Source organism: Nicotiana attenuata, chromosome 6 (assembly GCF_001879085.1).
Source record: "Nicotiana attenuata strain UT chromosome 6, NIATTr2, whole genome shotgun sequence".
NCBI lineage: Eukaryota > Viridiplantae > Streptophyta > Magnoliopsida > Solanales > Solanaceae > Nicotiana > Nicotiana attenuata.
In genome coordinates this window covers 6,816,918-6,828,086 of record NC_031994.1, presented here as the reverse complement: position 1 = coordinate 6,828,086, position 11,169 = coordinate 6,816,918, and the positions used below count along the sequence as shown (strand labels likewise).

At 31.9% G+C, this 11,169-nt stretch overlaps 1 protein-coding gene across 1 annotated transcript; it reads left to right on the top strand.

The window, feature by feature from the left end:
* Positions 1,692–10,052, top strand: LOC109226563 (glutamate decarboxylase). Its single transcript, XM_019391353.1, has 8 exons — positions 1,692–1,965; positions 2,797–3,001; positions 5,681–5,881; positions 6,770–6,984; positions 7,562–7,815; positions 8,239–8,291; positions 8,865–9,149; positions 9,625–10,052. Exons 1-8 carry the CDS (start codon positions 1,880–1,882, stop codon positions 9,814–9,816), a joined length of 1,491 nt encoding a protein of 496 aa, XP_019246898.1. The 5' UTR covers positions 1,692–1,879; the 3' UTR covers positions 9,817–10,052.

Here is an 11,169-nt window from a genome sequence, read left to right as displayed (position 1 = left end):
TGATTTAAAAAATTAGTATAAAATATTGCAGCAATTTTCATAAAGAATTCTTCCAAACATAACTTGATTAGCTGTAAGTTCCCTTCTAACAAAAATAGCAAATTGTTTTAAAAATTAATAAGTTGGAAGTACAAAACACTAGTATATAAATATATAAAAAAATAAAAGTGGTAAGCTAAAAAAATCACAATTATAATAATAAACTTCTATATTTGCAGCATCATTACAACTATTACAGCTATAAAGTTAAAAAGTCTTATCTGCTAAACTTGCCTTTAAATATTAAATTCTCATTAATAAGTACCGTCATTATTCTTTTATTTTTATTTTTTTATCTAATCACTTTTTGAATGAGACTAACTGCTATGTAATGACTTAGAAAAATCCAAATCCTCCAACCTAACAAAGTTTTAATAAATAGTAGGAGAGGTTGTAGTTGAGTGGTAAGTACTCCCTTCGGTCCAAAATAAGTGATTTTTTGGCCTTTTTTTGTGGTCCAAAATAAGTGATTTTTCCAGATTTCAAGAATGAATTAATTATTTTTTCCCTACATTGTCCTTGGAGTAAATAGTGTTGGAATATGTGTTAGGAGTGTTTATGTGAGATAGTAAAGGTTAATATGGTCAATTCCATTGCCAATTAATGTTAAAAGGTGAATTTCTTAATCTGTGTGAAAACATCCAAAAAATCACTTATTTTGGACCGGAGGGAGTATTCCTTTATTCTTACACTCTGTTTGGATCATTGTTCCCCATCGTTTTATAATGTATTGTATTGTATTGTAGTATTGTATCGTATCGTTTTATAAATACAAAGTTTGGATAGATTGTATTGTTTGTTATTGTTAAATAATAGTTTACTGTTTGGTTTGACTGTATCGTACTGTACTGTAACTGATAAGTTTACTAAAATACCCTCAATAGTTTAAATATTAAATTTATCAAAAATTATGCATACAATAATTTTAAAAAACAGAACAGAAGAAGGCAAAACACCTTAAGCAGAATTGAGGAGCGAGACAGAAGAAGGCAAAACAAAAGAGCATAGCTAATTAGAATCGAGTTAAAGCAAATTAGGAGAAAATATAAAACAGAAGGCGTTAAAACACCTTTAAGTTGGCGGCAGAAGTTCTGGACAAAAAAGAGTAGGTTATGGGTTGGAGAATTGGAGTTAAAATAGATAAAAAGGTAAAGGGTAAAATAGAATTGTGGAGTAATAAGTTAGGGCATAATTGGAAAGAAAAATAGGAAACAATCCCACAACACCAAACCGGTTGTTTCAAAAAAGGAGACTTTTCATTGTTCCGGAACAATGGATTTAACAATACAATACAACCAATTTAAATGAAACAATCAAAACAAATATTATTTTGGGATAACAATACAATACGATACGACGGGGAACAACCATCCAAACAAGCTGTTAATTATAGGTTTTCGAAGTTTAACTATGGTCTCGCTTTTAGTAGAGAGCATTTTATCTCGAAAGGGGACTTCCTCGCACGAAACTAAATTAGTCAGGCCGGAACGAATATCGGTCACCAAGTAAAAGAAGAAAGGAAAAATGACATCGTATAGCTCTCAAAATAATAGCCGCATATATATATATATATATATATATATAAATTTTGTACACTTTTTCGACTAACAAATGTAAATAATTTTTGGCGTGTGTTAAAAAATGGAAAAAGTAGTAAATTTCAATAAAGACGTGCCAGCTCTTCCACATAATAATTCCAAGTTTCATTATTTATTTATAGTGACTCTTTTTCTCTATTTCTTCTTCAAGAAAAGAAGAAAAATATCTCCTTATTTTCATTTTCTCTATTGTACGTTTTAGTCTCCGATCTTCTCCGTCGTACTACCACCACTACGCCGCCATGGTTCTGTCCAAGACAGCGTCGCAAAGTGACCTCTCCATTCACTCCACCTTCGCTTCCCGATATGTTCGAACTTCTCTTCCCAGGTACTATTAATATACGTCTCAATTTTAAACAAGTTAGAATTAATTTACGTCGTAAATTCTTTTTATCCTTTCTGCTTAAAGAATTTATATATTTTTCAAAAAAAATAATAATATTTTGTTGTTTGGTTGTCAGAAAAGATTAGTTGAGGAATATAGGGAAAAGTCATTTTTCTTACTTTTAACTTCAGATCATTGTGTTGATCAACATTTAGATGTTACTATCAATCTTTAATACTCAAAATTTCTTTAGAACACTATCGATTTGCTTATATTACTATTAACCATTGATCTTTCACCCAATCAAACACTATTTTTTTTCTTCGGAAAATAAATCCATTTTTGAAAAATATTTTCTGAAAAATAACTCTCGTCATACTAAACACACCCATCATCGCTATTGTTACTATACTTCTTTTCATTTTTTACTGAGCCAACAGTCTTCGGAAATAACCTGAGGTAAGGATAAGGTCTGCGTTCACACTACCCTTCTCAAACCCCTTTTGTGGGATTTCACAGCGTATGTTGTTGTCGTAAACTAAACACACCTATCATCGCTGTTGTTACTGTGCTTCTTTTCATTTTTTTACTGAGCCGAGAGTCTTTGAAAACAGTCTCTCTACTTTCATGAGGTAGGGGTAAGGTTTGCGTATACACTACCCTCATCAAACCCTACTCGTAGAATTTCACTGCGTATGTTGTTGTTGTAAACTAAACACACCCATCATCACTTAGGCTTTCTTTTCCTAAGATTTTCTTTAGTATATTCTTGAAAATGGAGCTAATTTTTTTTGTTTTTGAACTTTTCTTCTTTTGGTTTTCTTGATATTTTAGGTTTAAGATGCCAGAGAATTCAATACCAAAGGAAGCAGCATATCAAATCATAAATGATGAGCTTATGTTAGATGGAAATCCAAGGCTAAATTTAGCATCTTTTGTTACAACATGGATGGAACCAGAGTGTAATAAGTTAATGATGGATTCCATCAACAAGAACTACGTTGACATGGATGAATACCCTGTGACCACTGAGCTTCAGGCAAGTCTCTCTCTTTACGATCGCAGTGGCAGAGACAGAATTTCTCCTAAAGAAGTTAACAAAAAAAAAGTTAAAAAATTAAAAAGATTGTGACCGGTGAAACGTATCTAAGGGATTTAAAATATAAAATATAATCGAATCCTGCCTTATATATACAGTGTAATTTTTCGGTGAAAAGTATTCTAGTTTTGCCCCTGGCTGATCGTATTAAAAATATTATACACGGTCAAGACACTTATAATAGAGTTTAACTTGTATACATCAATGGTGTAAAAAATTTATTTACAAGTAAACTTTAATAAAAAGTGAGATCTGTAATCTTGAAAATAAAATAAATTTATTACAAAAGATAAAAGTGATGTGACAGTGTGTAAGAGAATAAAATATGGGCAAATTTAAGTGGTACTCATGCATCATAGGCCCACGTCTTCTTTTTTTTTTTGTTCCTACACATGCAATAATGCAAATCGTGTCCTTCACATAAGTGCTATAAATAAAATATCTTGGGACTCCCATAAACTTGAAACAGAGTGGGAGTCGGAATTTTAAGTTTATGGGAAATTTCAATCCTTTTAAATTATTGCGTTCTAGTTAATAATTTATAAATATATTGAATGAATTTTCTAAGGCAAATATAAAATTTTAACTTAAGCTATTAAATTCGACCGAATTTGTCCCGGCATCTAGTTCCGCCTTGACTAGACACACTTTATTCAATGTACACACTCTTATTCCAAACATCCATAAAAAAAAAAGAAAAAAAAAAAGAAACATGCCATATATATAAGTTATTAGTACTACCTTCGTCCAAGTTTACTTGTCCACTACTAAAAATAGATATTAATTTTTACTTATCAAATTTAAAAAACCAATAGATAGTTTATCTTTTTATACCTACTTTACCCTTCTTATAATGTATTAATACTTATTTCTAATTCATTTTCAATATATAATAAATATGGGTAATATAATAAAATTATTATGTCAATTATTATTTTTTAAGACGTGTGTCGAGTCAATAGTGAACAAGTAAACTTGGACGGCTGAAATAATGAACATCCATTAATGCATATCGCCCGTCCCCTACCACCTATCTCTTTTCTACTTTAGTAAAGATCTTTCACTTTACCATAGCATAAACCTCGCTAATCTTTTCTACCATCGATAGTGTAAAACAATAAAAGTCACACCCTCCTCTCCCACCAAAAATATAAAATAAATATTGATTAAAAACTAAGGGAAAAACAAAAAACATAAATGTGGATCCCTAGATCATGCTTTAAATAAATGCTCCATAATCTTCGATCTCGATACTTTTTAATAAGTTTTAATAAGTCCTTGTACGTCTACTAACAGCTCCTACATATTTTCCAAATATTAAAAACAAAAAGGGTTAGGTTTAGAAAGGGGAATTCGAGTAGGGTTATTCAGAATTTAAATTTAATAGATTTAATTTTTAAATTATTAGCGCTAAATTTATTATACTTTAAAATTATGTGTTTAAATTTAATATTTGTTGAATATTAATGGTTTTAACATCCAAATTTAAATTTCTTGATAAAAATAATAAATTCAGTTGAACCCGCATCTAAAAAAAAATAACAATAATGACAAAGATGGTTGGACTTCTTCCTCCTTTTTTTTTTCTTGGTGGGGGTTGGTTTGGTGGTGGTGGGGGGTGGGGGGGTGGGGGGGGGGGGCACCACTAGAGAGAGTTGTACTTATTTTTCTCCATTTTGAGAAAAATATTACTATTATCTCAATATTTCAGATAGGGACATCCTTTAAAATGGACAAATTGTGGGGTAATGGAATAATGATGTTGTTTCCTTTAATTTGTTTTTTTCCTTATGTTTTACTTTACCGACATATACGTTGGCTTTTGCTATTCTTCTTTGGGTTGTAATATTAGTTTTTTAAAAACAAGTTTAAATTAAATATTAGTTATTTTGTAGGCGATTGCAAGTAGTAGTTTAATTTTAATTTTAAGGTACTTAAAAGACCTTAAAAAAGAATGTTGAAGTTTAGGGTTTCCATTTTTTCTTCAAAAAGGAATATTCTAGATCGCATTACAGTCGTCATAAAAAATATTATTCCTTCCGGTCCACAATAAGTGATTTTTTGGCTTTTTTTATGGTTCAAGATAAGTGATTTTTTCAGATTTCAAAATGAATTAATTATTTATTTCCTACACTGCCTTTGGAGTCAATAATGTTGGAGTATGTGGTAGGAGTGCTTATGCGAAGAGATAATAAAGGTTAATATGGTCAATTTTATTCCTATTACCATTTTACCCCTCATTCTTTGTTATTACAGCATAGGACTGTCTACCACATGTGATAATATTATGTAAACTCATAAATTGTTTAATGACATTATCATTTTAAGTTAAGTTATATATACATCATCAGTGTAAGTGTAATGAATTTTACATCTTCAAGCCATATTTATTTGTTGAGCAAGTATCTTAACTTATTACATTAGATTGCAAATTTCACATTTTAAGGAGGCTTACCTACAAATATTCGTTGAGAGTCTGAGTGACGTGATAATGAAAAATTCTTTGCACACAAGATGTATATAACTTAAAATCGAAAATTATATCGACAAACTATGAATACGTTTAATTTGGCAGAATTACATGTTTTAAATTTTTTTTTTTTTATAATTATTTTGCAGAATCGATGTGTAAACATGATAGCTCGTTTGTTTAACGCACCACTTGGAGATGGAGAGACTGCAGTTGGAGTTGGAACTGTTGGATCCTCTGAGGCTATTATGCTTGCTGGATTAGCCTTCAAGAGAAAATGGCAAAACAAAATGAAAGCCCAAGGCAAGCCCTTTGACAAGCCCAATATTGTCACCGGTGCTAATGTCCAGGTAAGATAAATGTATATTTTTAGCCGCACACAAAAAATAATAACCGACGAAATATATATCTTTTGGTATATGTGTTTTATATACATATTTAGTAAATGCAATTAGTTTCAGCCGATCGGTCAATTTTGTATTTTGCTCAATCTTAGAGCCCGTTTGGCCATGAAAATTATTTCACTTTTTTTTCAAAAAAAAAAAATCACTTTTTTTTCAAAAACAATTTCACTATTTTTCAAAATCGGTGTTTGGTCATAAAATTTTAAATTTTTCATTTGATGATAAATTTGAAAATTTTCAAAAATTTAAAAAACTCCAAAAAGCTGTTTTTCAAAGTTCACTCAGATCACTCACAAAAATTTAAAAACAACCCAAAAATATATTCATGTCCAAACACAACTCTAATTTTCAAATACCATTTTGAAAGAAAAAAAAATTCGCTTTTTTTCAGAATTTTACAATTTTTATGTCCAAACGCCCACTTAGCCTAACATGGATCTTTACACAAATAGCTGATCGAATTCATTGTTTACTTTTCTTAGCTGGTATACATAGATTATACATTAATTATACACATTTATATAAATATTTATACATATATTTTATATCCGATGCTATTTTTAGTTTAAACGGCTGGATGACCGACTATTTAGGTTAATTCTTCTAACTTTATTATATATATTGACGGTATAAATAATTTTTGTACCATAAGTGTATCTTTCTAGGCTACTAATTCGATTTCTTATGGACTGTTACTTGTATTTATCTTTTAATTTACTTGTTAGTGTAAATTTTTCTTTGCACTGTTGCGTAGAGAAGTTAAACTCTATAAAATACATGAATTTGTTTCCAAAATTTAGGAGTTGAGAGTGGGCTAATTAGTAATTTTACCAGGTGTGTTGGGAGAAATTTGCAAGGTATTTTGAAGTGGAGCTAAAGGAAGTAAAATTGAGTGATGGATACTATGTGATGGACCCTGAGAAAGCTGTGGAAATGGTGGATGAGAACACAATTTGTGTAGCTGCTATCTTAGGTTCTACCCTCAATGGTGAATTTGAAGATGTTAAGCGCTTGAATGATCTCTTGGTTGAAAAGAACAAAGAAACAGGGTAAGTCACGATTTCGCAGAGCTTTTTGGTTGTTAAGTTATAGCGACAAATGAACAACATCCAATAATTCAGACCTTTCTGGTTTGTACTAAAGTGGCTTAAGTAACCTTAAAGGAGTCCGTTTATACTCTTTGTCTGAGCTTTCAGAAGTATATCGATCGTATACATCTTACTATTAGCGTATGTCGTCTTCTAACATTATTGAAAAGAAAATAGGGGATCATGTACAAATTATAATTTGTAGTCATAAACTTATAGTTTTGAATTCACTTTTAGGGTTAAAGTCTTATACTCGTTTGTATTAATACCTTTTTTTTTTTTTCTTCTCGTTATATAAATATCATAATAGAAGGGGTGCTTTAGAATAAAAGTACAGTTGTCTCCGTGTGACCTATAGTTCACGGGTTCGAGCCATAAAAACAGCCACTAATATTTGTATTGGAGTAGGCTGTTCTCGTCACACCCTTTGTGACGCGGTCCTTCTCCGAACCCTGCGTGAATACAAAATATTTTATGTACCGAACTGCCTTTTTTTTTTTTATATTTAAATATCATAATAGTTGATAATTGGTATCAGGTGGGACACTCCAATTCATGTGGATGCAGCAAGTGGTGGATTCATTGCACCATTCCTTTATCCTGAGCTTGAATGGGACTTTAGATTGCCATTGGTGAAGAGTATTAATGTGAGTGGTCACAAATATGGTCTTGTCTATGCTGGTATTGGTTGGGCCATTTGGAGGAATAAGGAAGACTTACCTGATGAACTTATCTTCCACATTAATTATCTTGGTGCTGATCAACCTACTTTCACTCTCAACTTCTCTAAAGGTATAATTCCTTCATTACTAGTCCTTAACTATGTGCATAATTATACACGAGCCAGGATTTGAGGTTAATGAGTTCTAGATTTGTCATCAAATTCATAACTCGTCAAAAATCGAGTCCGGATGATGCCATTCTCTTTTTCTAAAGGGGAATTTTAGAGGAACGGTAAAGTTATCTCCCTGTGACTTATAGGTCACGGGTTCGAGCGATGTAAGCAGCCACTAATGCTTGTATTTGGATAGGTTGTTTACATCACACTCCTTGGGGTATAGTCCTTCCGCAGACCCTACGTGAATGCGTAATCATAAAACATATGATGCTCCAATTAACTATATATATATATATATATATATATATATATATATACCACTTGAGTTATATCACTAGCCTTGCAAATCTAATCATATTTTGCTATTGGTAATGCAGGTTCTAGCCAAGTAATTGCTCAATATTACCAACTTATTCGCTTGGGTTTTGAGGTGAGTTCAAGATTAATTTTGTTATTCTCAATGAAGCTATGGGGAGGCAATTGCTACCATTACTTCTAAGTTCTATTAGTGCAATTTAATCAACTATCAATTGCATAAAAATACGAGTTTAAATTATATACATCATCACTATAAGTAATTTTTACACTATCATATCACTTTTATATCGGTAATATCAAGTAATCATTCTTAATTTAAAGATTACAAATCTCGCATTTTACGGCGTCTTGCCTATGGATATCTTTTGAATGACCTGATGTAAGAAACTTGAACTCTAAAAATCATATCTTTTTCACAAACAACACACTTAAAATATACTCTTTACAATTTGAAATTTTCGAAAGGGAAGCCTTGGCATAACTAGTAATGTTGCTACCATGTGACCAAAAGGTCACGGGTTCGAGCCGTGGAAACAGTCTTTTGTAAAAATGCAGGGTAAGGCTGCCTACAATAGGCTCTTGTGGTCCGGTCCTTCCCTAGATCCCACGCATATCGAGAGCTTATTGCACCGGACTGTTTTTTTTTTTTTTTTTTTTACAATATGAAATTCCCATGTTAAAACAGGGTTACAAGAATGTTATGGAGAATTGTCAAGAAAATGCAAGGGTACTAAAAGAAGGACTTGAAAAAAGTGGAAGATTCAACATAATCTCCAAAGAAATTGGAGTTCCATTAGTTGCATTCTCTCTTAAAGACAACAGTCAACACAATGAGTTCGAAATTTCTGAAACTCTTAGAAGATTTGGATGGATTATTCCTGCATATACTATGCCACCAAATGCTCAACATGTCACAGTTCTCAGAGTTGTCATCAGAGAAGATTTCTCCCGTACACTCGCAGAGCGACTGGTAAGTATCATTACGCCTCAGTTCCAAATAAGTTTAAATTAGACTATATGAATCGTGACTTCTTCATTTAAACGAGAAGTTGTGTCTTAAAATGAAAGGACATTGTAAATGTAACCCATGCAAAAGTCAAAAAAAAAAAAAAAAAATCTTCTTGTCTTGACATCTATTATCAAAATATCTTTTTGCTTTTCCTCCAAAAAACACTTCCTTCTTTCCAAATTATGTACTTAAAAAAAAAAAACTTGAAATATGTCATGCTTTACTAACCAAAATTCTCCACTATTTCATTAGCATAGAAATTCGAAAGACTTGTCACTTGTTATATTTACAAGAAGAATTAACCCTAATAGTACCTCAGTCAACCACTTAAACTAAAAATAGCCAGTGAATGGATAATATATGTATAATTAATGTACAAAGGCTATTTGCGTTCAATTCCTTTGTGTTTTTCATTAATATTTTTCTAATTCAACAGGTAATAGACATTGGAAAAGTTCTCCACGAGCTAGACACACTTCCGGCGAGGGTCAACGCTAAGCTCGCCGTGGCCGAGGCGAATGGCAGCGCCGTGCATAAGAAAACAGATAGAGAAGTGCAGCTGGAGGTTACTGCTGCATGGAAGAAACTTGTTGCTGATAAGAAGAAGAAGACTAATGGAGTTTGTTAATTTAATTTAACAAAAAATGTTTATAATATGATGATTTATGACTACTAGCATTGGTATTGCTTGTTTTTATATTTGAGTTGTTGGGTTTTTTGAGTACTTGAGGAGCTAGCTATTTATTGCTAGTGCAAAACTGGTTGATTTTGGACTATATTGTATTATTATTCCCAATTTTCTTTAGTACTTAATATGATTTTCTTTTGCCAAGAGATATTTATCATGTATTTGATTTAGAAAAAGGTTGCGAGTGCTTGACGTCTTTAATCAATATGATTTTCTTTTATTACCCATGGAAAACTTGTGATCGATCCTATATATTCAAAGTTATATATATACATGGGCGGTGGAGGCGGACACAAGAATTCATGCAAAGGGGACACAATATTTTGTTCAATCAATGGCCTATGAAGGCTTTTTGCATTAAGTGTGTCCAGTGATTTAAATAAACCATTTTCAAAGTATACACATATACATATACAAAATTTCTGCCGAATTTTATAGGGTCCAGTAACCCCTCAACATAAGCTATAGGTCCGCCTCTAATGAACAGAGGTAGAAAAGTCCAGCTACGGGTTCAGGTTGAACCCAATAAATTTTACTCAAACAGTTTATTTGTATTATGAATATCATTATAGTATTAAATTTTAACTTAACTATTAGCACTTAAAGTCAAGCAACTTGGACGTCTTTTGCAATTCAAATTAAGCCTTTGATAAAAACAAATGATTTGACAACAATAAAGGAAAATAGAAAGCATCAAAATTATACATGATTATAATCTTGAAATATGACACTGCCCCACAACCATCTCATTAACCCCGAGAAGTTTTATTTTGTGTCTCATACAACTGACACTAATTGTATAAGGCTCCTTTTTGTCTCAAAAAGTTGTGGACCCCAATCTTACACTTCTGGGTTCACAGAAATCTGGGTCCACAAAACTGTAAGACAAAAAAGTTGCCTCATACAACGGGAGAAGTGCACGGTTGGCCACTAATAACATAAGTATTTACTTTTAAGCCACCGTTTAAAATGTCTTTAGTCTTTAGCCACTGCTTTAATAAACTTTAACTGCCCGGACGAAAATACCCTTCTGCTCATGTCCTTAGCTTTTGTACTTAACTTCACGACTACATATCCTTAACTTTTGAACTTGGAACTCTAAGTTTCAGGACTTCAGGACTACATGTCCTTAACTTTTGAACTTGGAACTCTAAGTTTCAGGACTACATGTCCTTACCTTTTGAACTTGGAACTCTAAGTTCAGGACTTCAAGGCTACATGTCCTTAACTTTTGAACTTGGAACTCAAACTTCAGGACCAAGCGTCCTTAACTTTTGAACTTGTAAGTCAAAG

Bases quoted from the DNA above. Each gene is read 5' to 3' on its own strand.
- LOC109226563 (XM_019391353.1), top strand. From the start codon at position 1,880: ATGGTTCTGTCCAAGACAGCGTCGCAAAGTGACCTCTCCATTCACTCC. The intron at 3,002-5,680 runs GCAAGTCTCTCT...ATTATTTTGCAG, and splicing joins CTGTGACCACTGAGCTTCAG to AATCGATGTGTAAACATGAT. The intron at 9,150-9,624 runs GTAAGTATCATT...CTAATTCAACAG, and splicing joins GTACACTCGCAGAGCGACTG to GTAATAGACATTGGAAAAGT.